General features: G+C 36.0%; 2 protein-coding genes across 2 annotated transcripts in view; one reads left to right on the top strand and one right to left on the bottom strand.

The window, feature by feature from the left end:
* Positions 1–9,217: 9,217 nt before the first annotated feature.
* LOC117303134 overlaps positions 9,218–27,685 on the bottom strand; it is a 37,310-nt gene continuing 18,842 nt past the window's right edge. Inside the window, exons 3-7 of the mRNA XM_033787236.1 lie at positions 19,987–20,199; positions 17,792–17,952; positions 14,938–15,005; positions 14,233–14,290; positions 9,218–10,763 (exon numbers count right to left, since the gene is read on the bottom strand). Coding sequence (XP_033643127.1) covers positions 10,728–10,763; positions 14,233–14,290; positions 14,938–15,005; positions 17,792–17,952; positions 19,987–20,083 — 420 coding nt within the window. The 5' untranslated portion in view covers positions 20,084–20,199 and the 3' untranslated portion in view covers positions 9,218–10,727. The remainder of the gene's footprint in view (positions 10,764–14,232; positions 14,291–14,937; positions 15,006–17,791; positions 17,953–19,986; positions 20,200–27,685) is intronic.
* On the top strand, positions 23,137–23,682 carry LOC117303315 (snaclec coagulation factor IX/factor X-binding protein subunit A-like). Its single transcript, XM_033787482.1, has one exon. The coding sequence runs from the start codon at positions 23,137–23,139 to the stop codon at positions 23,680–23,682; it is 546 nt and encodes a 181-aa protein (XP_033643373.1).

The following is a 27,685-nucleotide window of genomic DNA, read 5'->3' as shown; positions in this document are numbered from 1 at the left end:
ACTTTTCGGCAAAATTTGCTAAAATCATGAGCCTTGTGAACTTTTTCGGGAAAATTTGCTAAAATCACAAGGCTATAGCCTTGTACACTTTTCGGCAAAATTTGCTAAAATCATAAGGCTATAGCCTTGTGAACTTTTTCGGCAAAGTTTGCTTAAATCACAAGGCTATAGCCTTGTGAACTTTTTCGGCAAAGTTTGCTAAAATCATAAGGCTATAGCCTTGTGAACCTTTTCGGCAAAATTTGCTAAAATCACAAGGCTATAGCCTTGTACACTTTTCAAGCAAAATTTGCTAAAATCACAAGGCTATAGCCTTGTACACTTTTCGGCAAAATTTGCTAAAATCATAAGGCTATAAGCCTTGTGAACCTTTTCGGCAAAACTTGCTAAAATCACAAGGCTATAGCCTTGTACACTTTTTGGCAAAATTTGCTAAAATCATAAGCCTTGTGAACTTTTTCGGCAAAATTTGCTAAAATCACAAGGCTATAGCCTTGTACACTTTGCAGCAAAATTTGCTAAAATCATAAGGCTATAGCCTTGTGAACCTTTTCGGCAAAATTTGCTAAAATCAAAAGGCTTGTACACTTTTCAAGCAAAATTGGCTAAAATCACAAGGCTATAGCCTTGTACACTTTTCGGCAAAATTTGCTAAAATCACAAGGCTATAGCCTTGTACACTTTTCGGCAAAATTTGCTAAAATCATGAGCCTTGTGAACTTTTTCGGCAAAATTTGCTAAAATCACAAGGCTATAGCCTTGTACACTTTTCGGCAAAATTTGCTAAAATCATAAGCCTTGTGAACTTTTTCGGCAAAGTTTGCTTAAATCACAAGGCTATAGCCTTGTGAACTTTTTCGGCAAAGTTTGCTAAAATCATAAGGCTATAGCCTTGTGAACTTTTTCGGCAAAATTTGCTTAAATCACAAGGCTATAGCCTTGTACACTTTTTAAGCAAAATTTGCTAAAATCACAAGGCTATAGCCTTGTGAACTTTTTCGGCAAAGTTTGCTAAAATCATAAGGCTATAGCCTTGTGAACCTTTTCGGCAAAATTTGCTAAAATCATAAGGCTATATAAAGCCTTGTGAACTTTTTCGGCAAAATTTGCTAAAATCACAAGGCTATAGCCTTGTACACTTTTCAAGCAAAATTTGCTAAAATCACAAGGCTATATAGCCTTGTGAACTTTTTCGGCAAAATTTGCTTAAATCACAAGGCTATAGCCTTGTGAACCTTTTCGGCAAAACTTGCTAAAATCACAAGGCTATAGCCTTGTACACTTTTCGGCAAAATTTGCTAAAATCATGAGCCTTGTGAACTTTTCAAGCAAAATTTGCTAAAATCACAAGGCTATATAGCCTTGTACACTTTTCGGCAAAATTTGCTAAAATCATAAGGCTATAGCCTTGTGAACTTTTTCGGCAAAATTTGCTAAAATCACAAGGCTATAGCCTTGTACACTTTTTGGCAAAATTTGCTAAAATCATAAGGCTATAGCCTTGTACACTTTTCAAGCAAAATTTGCTAAAATCACAAGGCTATAGCCTTGTACACTTTTTGGCAAAATTTGCTAAAATCATAAGCCTTGTGAACTTTTTCGGCAAAATTTGCTAAAATCACAAGGCTATAGCCTTGTACACTTTTCAGCAAAATTTGCTAAAATCATAAGGCTATAGCCTTGTGAACCTTTTCGGCAAAATTTGCTAAAATCAAAAGGCTTGTACACTTTTCAAGCAAAATTGGCTAAAATCACAAGGCTATAGCCTTGTACACTTTTCGGCAAAATTTGCTAAAATCACAAGGCTATAGCCTTGTACACTTTTCGGCAAAATTTGTTAACTTTTTCGGCAAAATTTGCTTAAATCACAAGGCTATAGCCTTGTACACTTTTTAAGCAAAATTTGCTAAAATCACAAGGCTATAGCCTTGTACACTTTTCAAGCAAAATTTGCTAAAATCACAAGGCTATAGCCTTGTGAACCTTTTCGGCAAAATTTGCTAAAATCACAAGGCTATAGTCTTGTACACTTTTCGGCAAAATTTGCTAAAATCATAAGGCTATAAAAAACTTGCTAAAATCACAAGGCTATAGCCTTGTACACTTTTTGGCAAAATTTGCTAAAATCATAAGGCTATAGCCTTGTAAACCTTTTCGGCAAAATTTGCTAAAATCAAAAGGCTTGTACACTTTTCGGCAAAATTTGCTAAAATCACAAGGCTATAGCCTTGTGAACTTTTTCGGCAAATTTGCTAAAATCATAAGGCCTTGTGAACTTTTTCGGCAAAATTTGCTAAAATCATAAGGCTCGTACACTTTTCAAGCAAATTTTGCTAAAATCACAAGGCTATAGCCTTGTACACTTTTCAAGCAAAATTTGCTTAAATCACAAGGCTAAGCCTTGTACACTTTTCAAGCAAAATTTGCTAAAATTATAGCCTTGTGAACTTTTTCGGCAAAATTTGCTAAAATTCACAAGGCTATAGCCTTGTACACTTTTTTCGGCAAAGTTCACAAGGCTATAGCCTTGTACACTTTGTACTTTTTTGGTACTTTTTAAAAAGTTTACCTTGTGTACTTGTCAAATGTACACAAGGCACTTTTGTACATGTTTTACTTGTTTAAATTGGTCATGGAAGTGTTAAAGGCTTTAGCCTTGTTCACTTAACAAATTTTGCCTGAAAAAGTGCACATTTTGCGTGCAAAAGTGTATAAGACTATATCCTTATGTACTTTGTGCATCCTTTTGTCCAAATTTTGTGTACTTGTCAAAAATGTGTACAAGGCCTTGTGCCCTGTGTACATATCAAATTTGGCCTGAAAATGTGTACAAGGCTAGAGTCTTGTGTACTTGGCAAATTTTGAATGAAAAACATGTGTGCAAGTCTTGTGTACTTGTCAAATTTTGCCTGAACATGTGTACAAGGCTATATATATATCCTGGTGTACTTTTGACGTTTCAAGGGGTAAACCTCACCAGAGTTTTTGCTACATACAACAAGTGTCAGTAAATTCAAATTCAAGTTATAAAATATTTACCTTTAAAGTGCAAGAGGTTAGTTCTTTAATACTTTACACAATTGATTTGATATAAAATGTTTCTTGTCCAATGTCAGTGTACTAACATCTAAAAAAGAAAAGAAAAAAATTGTAAGGGTATTATGCAAGTCAGGTTTTTATTTTGTTACAATTATTGAAGGGAATTCTTTAAGGCCTCAAAACTAAATCCTTTTGTAATATTTCAGCCATTCAATTTGTTAAATTACAACCAATAAGCCTTGAATTCCTAGTAGTATTATCCCATTTAAAATTCTTCAAGAAATATTCAACATACATGTAACACTCAAAATTTGACTTACTTCTCCTGGTTGGAATATACCATAAAGGCTTTCTTAACAGAAATATTGCCAAACAGGTTTACTATAAAAGGGCACTATTGCCATGATCAAAGCAGGCCTGTACATGGATTTTATGAACTCTCACCCAGTCAATGCAAGCGCAAGCTTCCTCCGTTTCATATCCATGGAGGGCGCCAGACACCGAGCGGTAACAGTAACAGAGTGAGAGTTTGTAATTTCATGCACTATCAAAGGGCCGCTTTGAACAAAGAAATGGTGTACAATGAAGTTGTGAAATGTTTAACAAAAAGAATGTTGGAACAAAACAAGTTTATCAATCAGAAGCTGTGAAACTTTCAGGAAAGGGTTTCTGTATAAAATATCTGAATAACATTTACCTGTTTCATAACGATCAAATTAGGCCAGATTTCCAGGAACCTTGTAGGAGAAGACAAATATCTTTGAATATCATTGCAGGAATCCCTCATCAATATTCATTATCTGATAATATATATGTGTATAAAGTGACTCTAAAACACATGTTTAATGTATCCCCCAAGCAAGTTTCACTTAAAATTGAATTACAAATGAACAAAATCAACATTTTGAACGAAAAATCTTAATTACAGTGCATCACTTTGTTTAAAAAAAAACCACGTACACTGGAAAAGTCATTAAATACAATACTGAAGTATAACCTGATTATCTGTTGATCGAACAAAATTTGTGGGTTTTTTTTAGGGTTAGCCTAAGGAAAGCAAATTTTAGGGCATTCAGGAAGAATCTAGACTTTAAAAACACTTCATTTCAATAAACCTAGATCCTATCACCTCCACACATTTTGTTTATTTTAAAAATTAGTATTCAATCTTCGAGATTTACATCTTGATAAAAATAAATCGCTGAATGAAGATGTGACATTTAAAAAAAAAAATATTTTCAACTCATGGTTTGGAGAACAAAAGGATTGTACATAACTGTACTTTGTTCATCATGTTGAAACCTTTTATGTGATTTTTAAAATCAGTTTAAAACTAACTTTGAGAATTCAAAGAAAACGTGAAACGATTGTTACAATTTTGTTTGGTGATATCAAAATATTTTGAAAACAAATTCTGGCAATATTTTGCAGTAGACATAATTAGGCAAGTGTATAAGACTCGAAAGTGACAATCTTATTTCATTGTCTACTGAAGCAAAATCACAACTTCTGTTGCCATGAAACTGCCAAGGAAATTAAAATTTTTGTCAGACAGTTTTCACAAACCCTTTAGCCTGTCAATAATTCAATATGTAAATTTCATCTCGCATGAGAACTACAAAATAAAAAAATTATCATAAATCTATACATTTTCAAACAGTTAAAAAATTCAGAACACTTGTTCAGCATTTTGTTTCAGTATAATTAAAGGAACATGTTGCCTTGGATCGGTCGAGTTAATCCATAAAAAGCGTTTGTAACCGTTTGTTATTAAATGCATATGATTAGAAAGATGTTTTAAAAGTACAATACAATGATCCACACAAGTTTGCCTCAAATTGCGTGGTTTTCCTTTTACTGTGCGAACTAACACGGTCGGCCATTTATGGGAGTCAAACATTTTACTCCCATAAATGGCCGACCGTGTTAGTCGACGAGGTAAAAGGAAAACCGTGCAATTTCGAGGCATGTTTGTGTGGATCATTGTATGCTACTTTTTAAACGTATTTCTACTTATGCATTTTATAACACACGGTTACAAACGCTTTTCAAAGACCAACTCGACCGATCCAATGCAACGTGTTCCTTTAAAGATGTTATGTCAGATTTTGAGCCAATATGACCCAAACATTTTTATTTAAAATTCAATAGGTATTTTGATGGGGTTCGAGAAAGTTATAAGCTTTCATTTGAGCCATTGCTCGAAAAAGTCTGTCAATTATTAGTAGCAGTGAAATAAAGTGCTAACAAAAAGTGCTCAAATTTTTGTCATAGTTCCTGACCATTAAAAGTAAAAGTTAAACTTTTTTCGTTAGAGCGGGTGATACTCTTTGAAATACCATTAACTCAAAAAATATATTTTTTAATGTTTGGGGCCAAAAATCTGACATAATGTCTTTAATAAACAATTTACACCAAATTGAATCAATGTTGATGTAAAGACTTTTGTTGTGTACCTACATGCAAGCTACTATTTGTAAATCACTTTTCAAATATTTTTGAATCATTCGAATGGCAGAGTATACATTTGGTAACTGTCAAAGACCACTAGCCTCACTTGGTGTATCCTAACATATGCATACGTAAACAAACCTGTGAAACTGTGAGCTCAATTTGTAATCAAAGTTGCTAGAAAATAATAAAAAGAAAAAACACTCTTGTTGCATAGAATTGTGTGTTTTCAGATGCCTGAAGAATGCTTCATGCCTAAAGGCTTTCAACATACTGGGTGAAACATGACCTCTTTCTGTAAAGCTTCTTCCACTGTTTCTTTCATATGTTTTATAATATAAAATATTGTCCAGTTCTATTTACCGAGTTTGTGGAATAATTATCAAAGGTACACCCTGCCTTTAAATTACATAAACTTAACAAATACTTGATCAATATCATCTTGTTCCTGAAATAACTAAATAAATAAAAAGTTAAACTTGTACCAACCAATCGCAGATTTTGGGGGGAAAATTTGTCAAACAGCTGCCCTGACTTTAAAAAAACATTTTTTTTTTTTAAATAAACACATCGCCACAGCACATAAATATCTACAATACCTGTTAAAAATTCTTCCTCCAACCTATTTATACATCTGCGTTTGATTTATATGATACAACTGTACATGACATGGACGGAATTACGTTCTGAAATAGTTTTACTTTATCAACGCTTAGTACAGAATAAATAATAGAGAAAATAGAGAACGCGCTGTCTGCATGCAACACATCTTGGGATTGGAAAGAAAAATGAATTGTATTTTGATTTCCAATTTGGAAGGAAACAAGATGTTAACAGTAGGGTGACATTTTCGTTAGATAGCCATAGTGTCTTATACTTGAATTGTCACTCATGTATACAAAATCCTTCACACCCAATCTCCATCATATCTGGTTGGACTTGTTCATTCCCACAACTCCAATACTGCTGATGCATAGAGGCAACGACTCCGCTTATCAGCTGATCAGACCCGGCTTTCCGTTCCTAGAACTAGACGGAAAGCTGGGGATAGCTCGTTCTCCATGGCTGCCCCTCGTCTATGGAATGAGCTCCCCGCGGGTCTGCAAGAGGCGATCTCGTTGCCTGTGTTCGCAAGCTTCCTTAAGACATTTCTGTTCCCCAACCCATCCTAGTTTGTTTGTTTTTCTTTTTGTTCCAGTCTCATGTAAGCACTCTGCTTCAGATAATTATTATTATGGTTTTTGAGGCATTACTAGTGAAGTATCACTGCCTATGGGTCATTCCATGTCAGACCACCGCACTTTTTTACCTCATGTCTTCCGATTTTGATAAAAATTGCTGTGCTTGTAGGTCCTAATGAGCAATGAATGCACACCAATTTTCAGCCCGATCGGACTTTCCATGTGGTCAGGGCAGAAACCACTAAAATCTGACATTTTTAGGGTAAAATACCACCTTTTTGGTAAAAATATGTCATAACTATGTCAATTTTTATCACATATATGCAAATTTGGTATCAAATTGATGAAAATTGCATGCTCAAATCAATTCTTTCATCAAAAATAGATTTTCTGAAAATCAACGAAATAAAAAATAATTTGATAGAGCATGTCTTCCTCTATCAGAATCTACTAAGAAACAGTTGGGCTCTTCAAAATTTACAAGTTTATGACTATTTTTGTACAAGTCACTATGATCTTTAATATGTTATCGTGACCTTTGACCCAATTTTTGAAATAACGCATCATTCCAAAAGTCAATGAAATGAAAATACAAAAAGGTGGTATTTTACCCTAAAAATGTCAGATTTTAGTGGTTTCTGCCCTGACCACATGGAAAGTCCGATCGGGCTGAAAATTGCTGTGCATTCATTGCTCATTAGGACCTACAATCACAGCAATTTTTATCAAAATCGGAAGACATGAGGTAAAAAAGTGCGTTGGTCTGACATGGATAGATCTATTCTAGTATTTAAAGAACTTAATTAGCAGGACAGTTTATTACATAACTACATTGTAAGTAGTCCTCTAAATTTTGAAATCTACTCCATGGAAGTAAAATTAATAACAAGACAAGTTCTCAAGAACAAATCTGCAAAGCCAAGTAGCCATGGCCTTATCACAAACTGAATATGTATTGGAAATTGACTCATCGTAAATCTCTCATCACCCTGTGTTTTGTTACCACGAAACCACCAGACAACTCCTCCGTTATAAATCCAATAAAGACTAATAACCTTAATCCCAGATGTCTTTTTATAGCATATACATCAGGTGTGATTGGCTTCACAGTTTCTAATGATACGCTTGGGAAATAAAGATGGAATTAAGGTTCATGATGGAATGAAGTGATCTCTAATCAGTTGACCATCAGTTGATGAGTCTTCAGGGGAATAACTCTTGTGTTTAATGAAGCTTGAACCCGAACAAGACTTCTTTTTTTTTCTTTTTTTGTGAAGTGGAACAGATGATGTAAAAATCATCTCATAACAAGACTACAGTCTTAAAAGACCCAGGTTTATTGATGGACTAAAAAATCGCTTGAGCTTTGTCGCTAAGATGTGTGAGTTTCAAACAGTACCATAAACATGATGTACGAAATATGCTTATAAAAGTTCTTATGAGGGATGAATTTTGGGTTAAAGGCACTGTACACGTTTGGTAATTGTCAAAGACCAGTGTTCTCACTTGGTGTATCCCATCATAAGCATAAAATAATAAGCCTGTGAAAATTTGGGCTCAATTGGTCATCGAAGTTGCGAGAAAACACCCTTGTTGGGACTAATTTGTGTGCTTTCAGATAAGAATAAAAGACTCTAGCTAAAAGTCTTTTATTATTTTAGTGAGAAATTACCTCTTTCTCAAAAACTATATAATTTTAGAGGAGTCGTTTCTCACAATGTTTTATACTATCAACAGCCCTCCAATGATCGTTACCAAGTCAGTTTTTAAGTTAATTATTTGGTTTTGAGTAATTAGCAAACGTGTACCTTCCCTTTTACCTCAAGTGTCATTCAGACGGTATAAACTGTACTCAGTGCTTGCCAAGTCCTACAAAAACCAACAAACACAGGTGAGATTTGAACCCATGACCCTGGTAGAATTTCATTATTATGTTAACATTAATTAGTGACAGGGTTTTTATGTTGCGAAACAAGCCAAGTTTCCCCATTTATTGCTTAGATGTCTAAGCAACTTGTTCTTTATACTTGTGTAACTGTTCAGACACTGCGAATCGGAAAGATCTATTCTAAATCTGTTAACAATAGAAGAAACAATACCCAGGATGATCAGAGAGCTCATGATGCAGATCATTGGGTTTCCTGAAAAGGAAATCACGGTCAAATGATCTATCTTTGACAGCTTGAAATGTCAAGGTTTTCAGTCCATGATGTTTTGCAATTCTCTACAACGACTAAGAATTCATCTTGAGATGTGATTATTCATTCTTGCTCGTTGCGGTTTTGTGGTCGCTTGTAATCGTCTGAGCAATACTGTGAAACTTCAATGTAGTGTTTAAGTTCACTTCATCTAATATAAATAAGAAACTACGTCAGGCTTGCTTGCTTGCTAGCTAGCTTGCTTGCTTGCTTGCCTGCTTGCTTGCTTGCTTGCCTGCTTGCTTGCTTGCTTGCTTGCTTGCTTGCTTGCTTGCTTGCTTGCTTGCTTGCTTGCTTGCTTGCTTGCTTGCTTGCTTGCTTGCTTGCTTGCTTGCTTGCTTGCTTGCTTGCTTGCTTGCTTGCTTGCTTGCTTGCTTGCTTACATGCTTACCTGCTTGCTTGTATGCTTGCGTGATTGGGTGCTCAAAATAGCAATACTGGTTTCAATAAAAAAAAGTAGTGAAATTCATGAATGAACAAAGATATGTTTAACTTATAAGTTGGAGCTGTTTTTAACAATACTGAAAACATGGAGGTAGAATTCCCTGTTTAAAAAATATTCATCAGGAGATGTGTATCCATCAAGAATGGTCACATTTATGCCCGCTCCCAAGCCCCACCTCTTGCAAATATGACACCATATGGAGCTAGTTTCATTACTGAACAATTTATGCCAAGATCCGCGTAATCATGTTGCGGCTACGGTTATGGCTGTGTTAAGGGAGCTGCTAAGGACACCCTACACTTCAATGCATGATGATGTAAAGATCAAGCCACAGCCACTTATTCAGACATGGCCGCCAGCAATCCGTGAGGCTTGCTCTTAGTGGATGTCAAATCTGCCTTTGAGAGACACAGAATAATCTCTTTACTCGTTATCCGCGAGTTGACAATCTTGTCTTCTAGTTGGATGACCGGGGGAGCATCTGTTTACATTGATTGCGTCTTGCTCGGCTGCTTTCTAATCGATATCTTGCATCTCAGCTACATGATGTCTTGTAGATACAGGGATGGTGTAACAGAGATGGTTGGTTCATCTTGGGATTGTAAACCTGTCTAGGCTTGTACTTTGATGAAACGATTCCTTACGTGCTTAGCGTGTTGTCATGTATTCTTCGATTGGTCAGCTCATTATGAAGAATCCATGTTGGAAAAATTAAGCTCATTATTGCATTGCAAAGACAATTTGTCTCTAGCAACATTACATACACTCTTGGCTGAGTCCGATATTCCAAGAAATACAGATTGTGAATTTGTTTGGAATGAGGTGATATTATAGATTTTTCTTAGCGTACAGTTGATTCTGGTGTCTCTCTACATTTGAGGGCATGCAGATGTTGTTTATTAATCAAAACAGGAGATCAGAAGAAATTGCGTACAAGCTACTGCTCTCCATACGACTATCACATGACATGGATGACAACACACAGAAGAAACTGCGGAAGGCTTGATACAAATCCGTGGTTATCGGAACTTGATGCTCAGCTGATGTGGACTGTACTAGCAGGGCTGTTTTATTTTGATGGTTTTAGATGATTTCATGCAGTTTTGTTGATCAATATTCAGACGTATTCTTTTGGAGTAACTTTCAGATGAAGCAAACACAAATCTTGAAGTACGAAATCTGGGATACAGGCTGCAACTATCTTTTTTATCAAGTCTAAAGATCAAAGGACAAAGATTTGCGTAAGACTGGGTGAAATTCCAAAACGTCTGGTCATGTTTTCTTCTTCGTATAGTTTGTTGGCCAACCAAGGCAATCAGTCTTTCAATACATCTTAACAACAGATGTAATATAATATAGAAAGTCTTGTGCCCAGACTCCACACAGTGCTAGAGTCATGGGGGAAGCCATGGGCTATGTTACATCATCATCCTCGGGAAGCTCAACCCCCTGTAAGAACAAAAAAAAACAAAAAAAAATTATTTTAACATTAATTCTCTTCGGAATCAAACACCTTAGATCAAAATATTCAAGAATAAAACAAACTTGACATTTCTTTCTAAAAATTAACATTTTCATGGCTTTGACTTCTACAAAACTTTCACTAGAACAGTGGACTAGAAATAGATTCTGTGTACTTGCTGAACTTTAACGGCAATGGACACTATTGGTAATTCCTAAAAATATTTATTATCATAAAACCTTACTTGATTACAAGTAATGGGAAGAGGTTGATAGTATAAAACATTGTGAGAAACGGCTCCCTCTGAAGTAATGTAGTTTTCGAGAACGAAGTTTTCCACAAATTTGAATTCGAGACCTCAAGTTTAGAAATTGAGGTCTTGAAATCAAGCATCTGAAAGCGCACAACTTTGTGTGGCAAGGGTGTTTTTTCTTTCATATTATCTCGCAACTTTGACGACCAATGAGCTCAAATTTTCACAGCTTTGTTATTTTATGCATATGTTTAGATACACCAACTATGAAGACAAGTCTTTGACAATTACCAATAGTGTCCAGTGTCTAAAGGCAGATGTTTTGAATTAATTAAGGTCTTGTAACTATTTCTAGAAAAGCACTAGACAGCCAGACTTCAGTTGTTGGTTCCCTGGCTTCATTCTGAACCACAGGATTATAGGCTGTTGCTTCGGTGGTTATTTAAAGCCATGCTTTGTGTTGCGCCGAGTTCTATGAATAAACTATGTCGAAATTCACTTCAATATGCTCGTAGGTGGAAGCTTCTTGGAATGTTGAAGTAAATCAGGGCTTGCAAAAGTGTATTTTGGATGTTTGCTTAGAAAAAGGAGAATGAAAGGTTTACTAATTATAATATTACAAAATTTGGATACACAAGCGCTGACGTTGCATGGTTCTTTTGATGTTATCATTTGATGTACCGGTACGTAGAGATGACTGTGAAATCAGATTAAAGTATCATGCTTGTCTTTTAGATTTTTTTTTTCAAGCTTAAAGAGCTTTGTACTGCAAAATTCAAGTCTCTTCTCAAAACTTATCTTATGTCACAGGTTTTCAATGACTAATTTTGTTGTGTCTGTTTTTCTTTGTGTTATGTTTTGTTTTTGTTTTGTTTTTGGTTTTACTGCGCCTTGAACACCCAGCAGGGTGGATATGTGCGCATTACAAGTCTTATTATTATTATTATTATTATTATTATTATTATTTCATTTTATCACAGCATGCAAAAGAAAGATCTCATTTTCCTTTGTGCCGGTAACTCCTCGAGCTGGGCTACGTCACGTAGCCGAAGCTACTACTAAAGCAGCTAGTAGGGACTAAGAATAAACAAAGACAGTTCTCTAAAGAACAAACTCTACCTGGCAAGTAGATACACACATGGTGTTAACGCAAACCAAATATATATTAATACCTCACCATGCAATGCCTCAAATCATTTAGAAGGGACATGAGAAAATGGCCAACACTTGCATCTTTACCAAGAGTCTTCTTAATTGCTAAACGGTTTGCAACAGCTATTCCTTGTTTCAATTTACTGTGTAATTTAGCACGTAGGCCCTTCGCATTGACCTGGGTGCATGCTGACAGGCCTTCTGAAAAACACATAAATGGCGGCATCGGTTTCATTTCTCCACATTTTTCTTATCACAAACATTTCTTTTGACTGTAAAAGCTATTGGACACTTTCGGTTAACAGTGTTGTCCAAGGCCCACACTTCGTGTACCACAACTTATATATAAAATAACAAACCTGTGAAAATTTAGGCTCAATCGTTCATCGCATTCAGGAGAAAATAACGGGAAAACCCACCCTTGTTTCCCCACATTTCGCCGTGTCATGACATGTGTTTAAAATAAATCCGTAATTCTCGCTATCGAAAATTGATATTGTTTTAATGTTTTCTCAAAAATTAAAGCATTTCATGGAATAACATTTCAAGATAAGTCTTCCACCATTACCTTCTGTAAACCCTGTAAATTATTTGTAAGTCTGTGAACTTTTTCTTTTTTTCTGTACCGAAAGTGTATAATGGCTTTAAGTATCTGGGACTCACCTAATCTGTGTTTCAAGCATGACCTGTTTTCCTAGTTGTATATTGTATACTCTACTCATAATTTAATATATTGGAGTGCTATACAAAGTCTCTCAACCGACAAAACTGATTCAGTTATTCTTTCTAGCCTCGCCTCTGACTGAAAATATTTGTAGATAACAAATATTGAAGAGGGTTGAGAAATCAACTTCTCCTTGAAGTATTTTGATGGTGTGTTATTTCATCCTTGGGTGTAGTCAGTCTTAAAGAAATAAATCTTGCCCACCAAGATTTAATTATCAAATAAAATGAAGAAATTCTTGAGGACAGGGGATGGTTTTACACAGTATACATACAATCAGATTTCTAGATTGTTTTTTTTTTCTTCTTTTTAAGATCACTTAAAAACATATTGCTCAACTATTTGTGCATCAGAGAGGAAATGCTTTGAAAATAAGATTGGGACAAAGTATAGCATTTTTTTCCCATTAAAAATGGAAAGACAACATGTCTGGAATCTATTTAAAAACAAAAAAGCATTGTCAGGAAAGAGAATGTGTTTTCAATTTGTCATATTGGTAGTTTTATTTAAAATGTAATACAAAAACAACAATAAAACTGAAGAAGAATTTGTCATCTATTTTAAGATTTTGTTCTGTATGACGGCAGAGGACAGCAAAGAGAAGCAATTTGTCATTTTAATATTTTAACCCAAACAAATATCACTGAACAAAAAAATATAATGTGACGCTGGTATGAAAAATAAACAACAAGAAACTGACCTTTTGTGTTTACAGAAAGTGTTGTTTTGTTGATGATTGTTTGTATTAAAGAAGAGTTTGCTAAGATGAAAAATTCACATCGATCTATTTTTGGGGGTGAGTGATTCTTCATGTTGCCTCTTCGGCAATTTGTTTTTCGCCTTTCCTGTGGTTTTTTTTTTTTTTAAGTTATAAAATTTGCGTATATATTTTATTTTATGTTTTAAAAATTTAATGCTTGCCAATGAGCGGGGAATCGTGATCGTAAGCGCAGAATTCGGCAGTAAGCAGAGCCATAAAATTGGGCTCAGATGGCAACAGCACTCTGGAGGATTGGTTCTGAAATGACCTTAAACAGGATTGGTTCTGAGTTGACCTTAAACAGGATTGGTTCTGAGTTGACCTTAAACAGTATTGGTTCTGAAAATGACCTTAAACAGGATTGGTTCTGAGATGACCTTTCAATGACCTTTCAGATTGCATCTTATCTTATCACACTGACTCAATAATGTACTTTTCGATAACCTTGGGAGCACTCCTGCTTAGAATTATCTCATCGTCAACAAAAAAAATGATCGTAAAATATTCCCAAGTTGCTTTCAGGGGTACGTACATAACTCCAAACCAAATCCCAATCCAACCACTCACCCTTTCGATTTTCTCATCTAAAAGCTTGAAGAACTCCATTTGACTCTGCGAGATCGCTCTACAATTACAAAAAAAAGGAAACACACAGATATCAAAGTATTGAATGATACGTCAGAAAATTCATCAAATCATCCATGCGTCTTGATGCGCCGTTTGAGAAGATGACACTCTCTCAAAACTCCTCGACCCCACAAGGGTGAAGACAAAACTCCACTTTAAGATCTAACAATCCACGAGCAGGTGACAGTAATTCTCAAGACATTTTTTCAACGACTTAAAGCATTAGAAATGACTCAAATCTGCATCAATTTTATAAATGTCTGATTGGTGAATCTCTTGGGACTACCTGAAGCCAGTCTACACAATTCCTGTGAAATGTTTGATGACTTTCTGACGACAACGTTTGTTAATAAAGTCCCGAGTGACTTCTTCATTTCTAATCTTGCATCAGACTTGAGATTTAGAGTCAATAACCTTCCTATGTGTTCAAATACACCTTGGAATATAGGAAGGTCTGACATCGGTTCGGAGAAACACGACAGGCCAGGCTGCAATTTCATAGGGCTGCTAAAGCAGACAATATTGCTTAAAATTGTTGTGCCTTCAAGAAAAACTCTCCTAGGGTCGAAATGTCAGGCCATTAACTATTTTAATACAAAAATTGTTTGTGTTTATCATCTCCCCATAAATATTAAGCGAACTTACTTATTTGGAGCTAAAGGTCCCGAAATTGGCGTTTCTTTCCTTTGTAGTTTACGATTACCTAAGTCCTTCTGTAAATAACACAGAGAATATGCAAACAAATTAGTAAACCGAAAAAAGTAGACAACAAGTAACTGTTTCCATTGGCTGATAAGTTTCAGGAAGCAAAATGACAACTTGCAAACGGATACAAATTTAATGTAGACCACAAAATTAGGCCGTAGATTTCAATTCTAGGTGCATAATATTAAGTTCTTGAAATATTTAAGGAAACCTATTAATTTAACAGCTCCACTAATGCCAGTTTGGAGAGGTTTATCTCAGGCATTTCAAAGAGTGTTTCCTTGGGAATAGGTTGTCTATATTGAGCACAGAAGTTCTTACCTCCTGATGCTATTCTCTACCTGTATAAGACAACTACATGTATACGTCCCCTATTGGAGAACTGTTATCACATTTGGGCTGGCGCTTCTGCCCGTCACTTATCTTTATTAGATAGGCTGCAGACTGCAGAAGCGTATTGTTAATCTTGTTGGTGAAGTGTTGGGATCAACCTTACAGCCTCTTTGACACCCTTGGTCTGTAGCCAGAGTTTTTTCTCATATATTTTCATAACAACTGTGCCACCAGTGTGTCTGACCTGGTTCCTCCTATGGAGGTGTTTGAGCGTGAAACCAGGCTCCCTGCTTCTTCTCACCCGTACACTCTTGGATGAAGAACCATAAGCCATTCCAATTTTTTATTATTTGTGTTTTTAACCATTCCAATTGTGAAGCAAAGGATTCCAAGAAAAGTGAACTCAATTTCTTTTTGTTATTTTGGTAAGGGAAGAAGGACTGAAAACTGAATCCATAAAGTCCCCCCCCCCCCCCCCGGCGGGATTTGAACCAGGGTTTAAGAGGTCAAAGACGAGAAAAAGAAACCACTGAATGCCGACCCAACCACTCTGCGGCTGTATTCCACGAACTGCATCTCTTTGGAACTCCTAGCCTGGTGCATGTTTCAAATCAATTCCTACCTTCAGCTCCCCTAGTTCTTTTCATTTCGTCTTTAATGATCTTCTTGTAGCCCCTATCCAAGAGTGGCTTTTACCCTTGTTCAGCGTGAACTTGCATAAAGAGATTGTGCCCCTTTCATTTTTTTAATTTGATAATCGCAAGCAATGAATTCTTCAAAAAAAAAAAAAAAAACACAGCGTTCTTTTCTTACTACGTGAATATCTTTTGATCACAGGCAAAACACTGTTAATGTAAAAAGCACAATCATGCACAAATTAACCCAATTTTCATTTGTGAAAAACAAAAATACATTACGAACGTGTCTGCCTGAAAGAGGCCCAGAAATGTTTAAAAAGCCATCACAGAATTTACGTTTTAATTTTGCAGTATGACGTCAATCCTAAACATCAAGTTTTAAACTAATTTCAATTGATTTGTGTCAGGCAAAATTAAACCTTGACTTTATTTTTACTGAAGCTTTCAAGCCTGGATCGTCCTTAGATTTGAATGGAGGGGGGGGGGGGTTGGAAGCCCCACATCCATCCAGCGCCTAGCGATCAAAGCACGGTTTATTTATAGCACTGCGATAAACATACGCTCAACTTGGACGCAATTATTTCAATTTCAGAGGGCCGTCTGTCCTAATTGCATTGGATTTTAAAGCATCTATTCACCAAGCACCAAAGACCATTTATAAGAATTTATTTTCATTGATCATCACTAAAGCAAGTCGGACATTCCTCTAGAACTCAGTTTATTTGTTTAAAAAGAAGATATAGGTCACATGTGTGAGGAGGGCACAAAAATGTCATTAGGCGTTGGGAAATAAGTTTATTTGGTTCTAAATTTCTGATGTAGCCCTGAGGCATTTTGGTTCGCTCTTCATGATGTTTATTCCTCCTTGGGATAATGTACCTCCATATATTGGTTGTAGCACAAGAAATTCAATAAAACAATTTTTTTATATTTTACTGTTGACGTCTTGTCTTAAGCAAAGCTTACCACGAAAAGTTTTGCTGATATAACCCAAATCAGAAAAATGCTTAAAGACAGTGGACACTATTGGTAATTGTCAAACACTAGTCTTCACAGTTGGTGTATCTAAACATATGCATAAAATAACAAGCCTGTGAAAATTTAAGCTCAATCGGTCATTGAAGTTGCTAAATAATAATGAAAGAAAAAACACCCTTGTCACACGAAGTTGTGTGCTTTTAGATGGTTGATTTCGAGACCTCAAATTCTAAACTTGCGGTCTCAAAATCAAATTCGATGAAGATTACTTCTTTCTCGAAAACTACGTCACTTCAGAGGGAGCTGTTTCTCACATTGTTTTATACTATCAATCTCTCCCCATTACTCGTAATCAAGAAAGGTTTTATGATGATAATTTTTATGAGTAATAACCAATAGTGTCCACTGCCTTTAAGTCTGCTAAGCCAAATTAAACAGAGAAAAACCAATCTACTTTTCACATAATTATACTATACCTTTCATTGAAGAAGGTCCGGTTTGGATCGAAAGCTAAGCACTGCTACCCTATATTCATTATACTTTTCATTCATTTATTTATTTATTTATTTATTTATTTATTTATTTATTTATTTATTTTATCGCAAGTTTGCCCCCAAACAAGAATAAAGGCCACTCTTGGTACAGGGACAGCAAGAAGAAGGTATTGAAATTAACTCAGGAAGGCTCTTAAAACAGTCTTAATTATAGGATGGGGGGAAACATGCACCAGACAAGGAGTGCCAAAGAGATGCAGTCCTTCGCTCTAAGTGTATAACCTTAATAACTCAATGAAACCAAAGTGAGAACACACACATAGATTTCAATATTCTTTTTGACAAACTCACCGAGGCATTAAGCTCCGAAGGTAGTTTGTTGATATCTTCCTTTGAGGTTTGTTCACCGGTGTGACCACCCGTCTGCCCACCGGTCTGTCCACCGTTCTGGCTGTTGTAGGTCTCGGGGGTCTTTCTACCATTTTCCGAACTCGACTTCGGACTTCTGACCCCTGAGGAAGGAACAGAATTTTGTATAAGGTTAAAAAAAAATTAGTACTACAATCAATGAGATAAACGCACTGAATATAAAGAAAACACGAGCAGGGATTTATCTATTTTGATTTCACACAACTAGCATTAGATTTGAACCTGCAACCTCGGGATTGATGTGCCGGCTCTATACCAGCTGAGCTATCCAGCCCAGTATGGGTGATTTCTCTATTTTAACAAATTTGTGAATTTTTTTGCTATCGAAGTTGCAATAAATAATGAAATAAAAAACACCTTTGTTGCAAAAATTTGCCAAAAAGGCTTCAGGCCTGAAGTCTTTTGTCAGATTCAAATATTTGGGTGAAAAATTACCTCTTTCTCAAAAACTATGTTACTTCAGAGGGAGATGTTTTTCACAATGTGTTATACTACCAACAGCTCTCAGTTGCACGTTTTGCTAACGACTATTTTTAATAATCCACAGTTTTCAGTGCGTTGAAATGTATACAGAACCTGAATGCGTTATATCAATGAACACAACACAGATTGCTGAATGCTGATTGAAACGAACATCTCATTTTCACATTTTAGGAATTTTCAATCGCTCCCTAAATCACAACCAATCAGGTACTCCTTCTTTACAAAAGAACTAAAGTATTCAAGAACAAACAAATTTAAATAATGGAAAATCTGTAAGTCATTTACCAAAAAATATTTAAATATTCAAGAATAGAAACATCTAGATAATGGCAAAAACTGGAAGATATTTACAATTTTATATTTTAAATATTCAAGAATAAACAAATCTAAATAATGGCAAAAAGTGTAAGCCGTTTAGAACTACATGTACCCTTATCAAATATAAACTGGTATTTGTGTCATCTAATTTTTTGCTCATGAGGTTATTTCGTAAATGCCAACATGGAAATTGTCGTGATGCAAGAAAGAGGAAGGTTAAATTATAGGACATGATAAGATTCTCAAGATGGTTGGGAGCTCTAATAAGATTATCAAAAGCATGCCTTGACAATAGAGCAGCAATAACGTAATAAGATTAACTGTCCCTCGCATTGGGCTACATGTCAATTCTGATTATTTCATTTTTCCATCTTTATCTAAAGACTTTGTTGTTGACGTTTGAGGTTTTGGACCTGCGCTTGGATGTCGTTCATATCTAGTTGAGATTTTAATGTCACTCTGTGAACTTGAAACATATTGACTTAAAGACACTGGACACCTTTGTATTTGTCAAAGACCAGTCTTCTCACTTGGTGTAACCCAACATAAGCATAAAATAACAAGCCTGCGAAAATTTGGGCTCTATTGGTCATCGAAGTTGCAAGAAAAGGATGAAAGAAAAACACCCCTGTTGGACGAATTTGTGTGCTTTCAGATAGGATATATAGGATGTAGCATATAGGACTTCTAGCTAGATGTCTTTTAATATTTTAGTGAGAAATTACCTCTTTCTCAAAAACTACGTTATTTCAGAGGGAGTCGTTTCCCAGTTAATATATTTGTTTTGAGTAATTACCAAACGTGTACCTTCCTTTTAAGGAATGCAGTTCTGTGTAGATTTTTAGTTGTAGAATTGTAAAAATGGAGGAAAATACCTTAAAATACTGTCATTTTGAGTAGGGGCCTTGGCTAAAGGTCAAGAAGGTTGCTCATCGGTCACCTCTTTAGAGCAGTGCATCCATCGCTGTGCGCTTTCCTTTGTTACATCACGTTTTTATCTCTAAGATGGTTGTCTGATGACGCGAATGCATTTAAGGTTTAAATAATTATATTTGACCATAATAGAGTGGTTTTTTTTTTATATTTCTGAAGCAGAAATGTATTTCAGCTAAATTTTTAAAGCTACTTTTCTTAATAGTGTAGGAAGGAGTCCCTTTGGTAGTGAAACAGTGATGTTGTATAGATATATTGTACTTTATTGTTGTTGTATAAATTTGTGCGTGTACGGCGCCATGAGCGTCATGCCTGACGAACCTGAGCGCTCTAGAAGAGGCCACTATTATTATTATTATTATTATTATTTATCTCTCTCTTACCTGTATCTTTATCTTTCCTGAGAATGTCCACATTATTCCTGCCCTTGTCAGGAGTTGGATGCTCCTGTGGCACTGTCTTTGTTGCTGAGCATCCCATGTCTCAGTTGATGGCCTTCATAAGCTTGTTGATGTGCTTCCTGGTCCAAGTAAGGCATCCAAATGGCTTCATTAGGGTTTTGTAATACTCTCTGCTTGGTAAATCTTTGCAGTAACCTAATACAACAAGAAACACAAATTAGGAACTGTCATGTAAGTAGACATTTAAAAAGTCTATTGGATGAGCAATAGTCTCCCAATTTTTTCCACTCGTCAATGCTTTATACTTAATTGGATGTTTTTCAACACTGATCTAGCCAGGCGCCAGACCACTAAGAGAGAAATAAAGGATACTATTTATGATACAATGCAAAGAAAGGAAAATGCACCAAAAGGACTAAAAGGGGAACATGGAAACATAAATGACACAAGCAATTAACCAGGGGCAACAGACAAAGCAATGGGCTGTCCAGGAGAAAAAAATAGGTGAAAGTCAATGCAAGGGATGCGATGGACAGGGCTAAGTGGAGGAGAGCCATATAGAGGGAAAACAGGAAAACAGGAAAACCCAGAACAGACTGGACAACGACCTTAAAACCGACATGATAAAAGAAGTGTGTCACTAAGACCCAAAACAGCAACAGTGATAATCGCCACAAGAACACACATGCCGACAAACAAACAAAAATCAGCGAACAGAAAAGAATTAAAAACAAACAGACACAAAATGGGAATCCTGGACAAAGCAAATTCGGTTTAAGCTATAATTTTCTTTTTTTTAAGGCAGAAAAAGGGTTGTTACAATATTTTATCAGAGTAGAAGATTGTATCAAAAAAAGTTGCAAATGACATTTTTAAATACGTCACTCAGAGATTGCATGCTACATTATTAATAATTCTCTTTGTACGAAGCTAGTTCAGATTTATTTAAACAAATCATAACCAGGCTAAGTCTTTTTGGTCGAAAAGAGAATAATCCACAGTTTGGTTCCTTTTTAAACTTAAAAAGGTCCTCTTTTTTAATGCACCAGTTAAAATTTCACCGCGAAAGGATTGGGAATATAACAAAAGGAAATTCATTTTTTTTTAAATTACCCTCATGTATGGAGCTGTCAATTGAACAGCATTAGCGCAACCAACAACAAAAATGTAAAAAAAAAAGACACTTTAAATTTAACCTCCTTAAATTTTAACTCCTTAAAATCTATATTTCTTGATTAAATATTTGATGATCATCTCATTCTGGTTTCCAACCCTCATTTTATTAGCTGAACACTTAAAAAAAAGAGGGGTACCAGTTCGAATTTGTGCCTATCATTTCTCCATACCTATCAATGATGCCATAAGAAAAGTAACAGCGTCGTTCAAGTTTAGTTGCATTGCTGACTTTGATCACATCATAGGATAAATTTGTAGCATCTACTATCTGAAAACAAAGTCAAAGCTTTGCAGAACAACTCTTTGTACAAACTTGACGATCAAACTTTCCAGTTCACATCAGAAATGACAAAATGTCAAAACAAAAACTATGCTACTTTCTTGTTTTTTGCACAAACACAGATTCCGCTTGCCCCATCAGTGACTGGGTCAAGTTTGGTTCATCCTGCTACTTATTTCATGACATCCGATCTACATGGACCGAGGCAAAAACCCACTGCCAAGAAAGAGCTGGAGACCTTCTTCAGATTGAATCTTCAGAAGAAAATGGCTTCATCTAGGCTGAGATGAATTCACATAGTATGTACGGTGCATGGATTGACTGCAATGCTATAGACACAGATGGTCTCTGCTATACTGCTGATCACACACTTACATCTTATGAGAGCTGGACCACAGGAAATCCCACTAATAACGAGGGAAACTGTGCAATGGTACACAATGATTACTGGTACTCTACAGTTTGTACCAAAGTGAAGGATGTCCTCTGTGAGGTGAACATCATCCAACCACAAGCCAAACCTACAAAGTCAACCCCAATAATAGCATGCTATGTTCTTGATGATAACGGCCAGCTACATGTACCACTCTAAGAGAGTAACATTCTCTAGACAAACCCATGGAGGAAGGACACGAATCATCACATGAATAATCATCTTTTAATTGTAAAACCCTTCTCACAAAATCTCAAATAGCGTCACACCTTCATTTATTAACACATTAGAAACAGTGAGTCTATGAAACATCACCTTCGGTTATAGCATCATGCTTTGGTTGCCATAATCAAAGCCACCTACCGATATGTGCATCTAACACAAGACAAACCATCTGAGCCACTGATAAGAAACTACAAGTTAAATAGCGCATTTATTTTTGATCTGCCACCTCTATCTGAAGACGATGAACACGAATGGAGCATTGAAAAAACTGTCTCTGTAAAGCCTGGTTCATACTTCCTGCGAATGGGATACCAATGTTGACGTCACAAATTCGCAACGAATTCTTCGCAGCAGTTCAACTTTGCTCAACTTACTTGCGAATATCGCTGCGAAAGGAGGGTTGTGACGTCACATTCACTGTAAATTCGCTTCGCATTCGCCATTGGAGGAAGTATGAACCGGGCTTTAGACTGTCTGTGACTTTTACTTCTAGTAAAGAGTGCCCTTTATAAAGTGTGCAGTTTAATACAAAATCTTTGCTTCGAGACCAAGACTGTGACCAGGACCTAGTCTTCACAGTCAAGACCTGGAAACAGGCGACAATCAGTCCATAAACAAATGACCTTCAGTTTCCCAGACAATTCAAAGACCCAGTGGTGTTCGACAAATGAATTATCATGTAAACAACTTTCTGAAAACAAGCCTAATTGCTTTTTTATGAGAAATTTCCCAATATAGCGATCAGATCGAAGACAAGTAATTGGTCTGGTTACTTCCCCAATTTGTTTGCTTTATATTGCCAATAAAGAGCTATTTTCAGAGCTGTGCAGTTTGTAAGAACATCAATTCACAACCAGCAAAGCGTGTCCAGACGAAAGGCGTAGTTTAGAGGACAGAGAACAAAGCTTTGTGATTTTAAATCTTGAAGGGACTTGAAAGTGTGTTTTTGCCTGATTTCTCCTGGAGCAAAGTTACACAACTTTTTATCAACTTTTCAACCTACCATTACATATTAAAAATGGTGAAAAGATTTGAATTCGTGCATGCGATTTTCCTGCACAATGTCTTGATTCAATGTTTACTCGGAGTAAAAGGACAATCTGCTTGCCCCAGTGGCTTGGTTGAGTTTGATTCATCCTGCTACTTATTTCATAACATCCGATCTACATGGACTGAAGCAAAAACCCACTGCCAAGAAAGTGCTGGAGCAATTCTTCGGATTGAATCTTCAGAAGAAAATGACTTTATCGTGGGTGAGATGAAATCACATGGCATGTATTTTATTTGGATTGACTGCAATGCTATAAACACGGATGAACTCTGCTATACTGCTGATAACACACTGACATCTTATGAGAGCTGGACCACAGGAAATCCTTTGGAAATTCTTGGCAACTGTGCTAAAGTATACTATGGTATCTGGTACAGTACAGTTTGTACAGAGGCGAATGGTGTTGTCTGTGAGATGAACATCATCCCACCACAAGTCAAACTTACAAAGTCAACCCCAGTATTATCATGCTATGTTCTTGATGATAACGGCCAGCTACATGTACCAGTCTAAGAGAGTAACACTCTCTAGGCACACACATGGAGAAAGGATCTGCATCGCAAAAATAATCATCTTTGTCAAACCCTCCCCATAAAAAGTCTCATAAAAACTGCAAGTTAGCGTCACACCTACATTGATGATGACGGCGCCTACCACACGTGAGAAACAGCCTTTGAAACATCACCTCCAGTTAAAGCATCAGTGCTTTGGTTGCGATAATCACAGCCCCCTACCAATATGTGTTTGTAACACAGGACAAACTATCTAAGCCACTGGTAAGATACTACAAGTTGAATAGCACCTTTTGTGTTTGATAATATTAATATACATCATAACTCCCAAGAGGCCTACCAATCTCAACTTAAAGAAGATGAACACAAATGGAGCATTGAGAAACTGTCTACATAAGACTGTCCGTGACTTTGGCATCTTGAGTTTCGGATTTAAAGATGGTGCCCTATCAAGTAAAGAACTTTTACTGGCTCTTAGATTTGGGTATGTACACAACACCTTTATGAGATTTCTATATTATTCAGAGGAAGGTATAGATTCAGACCTGCATTTAACACCGTTAAAGACACTGGACACTATTGGTAATTGCTCAAAATAATTAAATGATCGGCCTAAAACCTCACTTGGTAACGAGTAATGGGGACAGGTTGATATTTTTTCCTTCAGTTTGGATATCATTCACAAGTAAATGTTTCTGCACTTGCATTTTGTGGTATTTGATTGTCCTCATTCTATTTTTATGAATGGACTTAATTTAAAGGCAGGGTATACTTTTGGGGATTGTCAAAGACCAGTATTCTCACTAGGTGTATCATAACATACTGATAAAACAAAAACACCTTTGATAATTTGGGCTCAATTGGTCATCAAAGCTGCAAGAAAATAGTGGGGAAAAACACTATTGTTGCTAACAATTGTGAGCATAAGAAATGCTTCAATGCCTGAAGCCTATCTCAGATTAAATTTTGTGTGAAAAATTACCTCTTTCTCTAAAACTACATTTCTTCAAATGGGTCATTTAAAAAAAGGTTTTATAATATCATAGAGGTAGGAAACAACAGTTCTCCAGTGTTTTATAATTTTTGTTTTGGAGTAATTACCAAAGGTATACCCTCTCTTAAAGGCAGTGGACACTATTGGTCATAACTCAAAATATTTATTAGCATAAAACCTTTCCTGGTAATGAGTAATGGGGAGCTGTTGATAGTATAAAAAACTGTGAGAAATGGTTCCCTCTGAAGTATCGTAGTTTTCGAGAAAGAAGTAATTTTCTATGAATTTTATTTTGAGACCTCAGATTAAGAATTTAAGGTCTCGAAATCAAGCAGCTGAAAGCACACATCTTTGTGTGACAAGGGTGTTTTTTTCTTTCATTAATATCTTGCAATTTCAACGACCGATTGAGCTCAAATTTTCACAGGTTTGTTATTTTATGTGAGAAGACTGGTCTTTGACAATTACCAATAGTGTCCAGTGTCTTTAAAGTCCTACCAGTTTTGAAATTAAAATAAATGTAATTAAATATTTAAAATTATTGCACCAGTTTTTCATCTTTAAAAGTAATAAATAAGTTGTATTGTTCCACTTGCCTCTTAAGTTTTGATCAAACACTGAATAGCCTTCTTCACAGCAAGCCAATCCCAAGAAAATTGATGTGGAATTTCTTTACACAACCACCACTTTCTCATTTTACACTTAATGCAATTTCCCTGAGGAAAATTAACACTTAGTATTCGATCATCTCTCTTAATTCGTCAATCCGAGATGGACAAATGGTTTCCTTGGAGATGATTACTTCTTATGAGATTGCCGAGGTTAGTGGAAAATTCCACCAACTTTTGTAAGCAAGTCATCTAGTGCAAAGAGGGATATAGTAAATGCAGTAAATACTACAGTGTATTGGATTTTTAATTGTGGGATTTGAAACTATCAATTGTGTGTATAATTATTTACTGTTTGACATCCACTTATGATTAAGTAATCAGGGCCAATTTCAAGGCTCTGCTTACCTCTGAATTATGCGCTTACACTCACCATACTCTGCTTACTGTGCCAAATTTCTGTGCTAGCTACATGTATGATAGCAAAGAATGCCTAGTAACGTGGAGTATACACAAGCACCCAAGCAAACATTTCCTGCCAACCCATGAAATATGTTGACAGAAGTGCGGATTTCCTTGCTTTCGTAAGCGCAAAGTCTGTAAGCGCTGAGTCTTTGGGCCCAGGTGATCATGTTAGCTGAATCTCACTCACACCAAGTATTGGTAATTACTCATGCAGGTCAAAGGTCAGCACAATGAGGCACAGTTGCCCGGACGCACACTGCGTTGACTATAAAATGCCGCTAACAAAGGACACACCATTTGAAAACTCAACAAATAATCTGGTTGCCCCCCTAACAAATTTTACCTTTGATCAAGAAACTAATCCCTCCTATATAGGAATGAGGAAAAGGGCGATCTATAATGTTGGGGGAGTGGCCATTAATATCTAGGGAGGGGCAAGCCAAAATGTAGGGGAGGGGCAATCCATAAAGTAGGGGGAAGATCCAAGATTTCATGTTTACTCACTTTTAATTTTAATTAAAAGCACAGTACTTTCCTGATTCCTGTGTACACATACACAGTGCTTAACACACAGTGCCTTGATAAAATCAAATAATATGATTTAATACATTGGTTTATTGACAGTACAAATGTGTCACTGTGTTTAGGTTTTACTTTATTTAAAGGAACACGTTGCCTTGGATCGGTCGAGTTGGTCTTTGAAAAGTGTTTGTGACAGTTTGTTATAAAATGCATATGGGTAGAAAGATGTTTAAAAGTAGAATACGATGATCCACACAAACATGCCTCGAATTGCACGGTTTTCCTTATACCTCGTCGACTAAATCGGTCGGCCATTTATGGGAGTCAGATTTTTGACTCCCATAAATGGCCGACCGTGTTAGTTCGCACAGTAAAAGGAAAACCACACAATTTCGAGGCAAATTTATGTGGATCATTGTATTCTACTTTTAAAACATCTTTCCAACCATATGCATTTTATAACAAACGCTTTTTATAGACCAACTCGTCCGATCCAAGGCAACGGGTTGCTTTAAGTGAGTCATAAAAGATTTAAACCAGGAGAAACTTATTTTGTAAATTAAAACTTAATATGAATGAAAAATGCTATTTTTTATTTTTACACTGTGCACACTTGAGTTTGCAAGGACACTGCTGATTCCGATTTGGTTGACGTCAGCAAAATCCATCAAGAATTGTCTATTTTTGTTTACACTTGATGACGTCACATCATCAAGTGTAAACAAGTATCTTGCTTGAATTGTTGGTCTTGTTGCCATGGTAGCAAACCCTTGTGCTCTTAGTGATGTGTAAATATCACCTCCGAACCAAAGTGATCACAATCATCCTAATTCAATTATCGCAGCTAGAGAACTGAGACTCTTAAATTAGCTGTATCACACTCTGAACATTTTTTGTTCAGTTTCCCTGTTGCCATAGTGATGCGTTTGTTCATCTTAACAAAACATACTATACAACTTTTTCCATTTTCAACCTCTTACGAGGTATAAGGTTGAATGGCATTTATATTATGCAGACATTTAACTTTTATAAAATGTCAACTCTGGGGCATTGCTTCCAGTGCCTATACATGTAGTCCAGGCCTTGCTGCCCCTAATAAAAGTCTCCACAATGGAGATGTATACACAATTTTCAAAATGAGAATGGAATTGAAAGAGGATGTTGTAGGTTTCCTAAAAATAATGTGTAAATTCTTAGAGGTAATTTCAAAACATGAGAAGTTTTAGAAGAGAAAATGATCACTTTCAAAATTCATTTTCTTAAAAGTATATTATTTAATAGTGCAAGATCTTAGTAAACTTATACAATGTACTTCATATCTTTAAATTGTGATGTGATAAATAAATTGGTGTGAGTTGAATTGAACTAAATTGTGTAAAGTAATCTCAGCTTACAAGTGTGACATATGGCTCCTC

This window comes from Asterias rubens, chromosome 19 (genome assembly GCF_902459465.1).
Source record: "Asterias rubens chromosome 19, eAstRub1.3, whole genome shotgun sequence".
In the NCBI taxonomy this organism is placed as follows: domain Eukaryota; kingdom Metazoa; phylum Echinodermata; class Asteroidea; order Forcipulatida; family Asteriidae; genus Asterias; species Asterias rubens.
The sequence above is the reverse complement of the archived record's forward strand: the minus strand, read 5'-3'. Positions and strand labels throughout refer to the sequence as shown.

Excerpts from the sequence above, each read along its gene's own strand:
- LOC117303315 (XM_033787482.1), top strand. The coding sequence starts at position 23,137 with ATGGTGAAAAGATTTGAATTCGTGCATGCGATTTTCCTGCACAATGTC.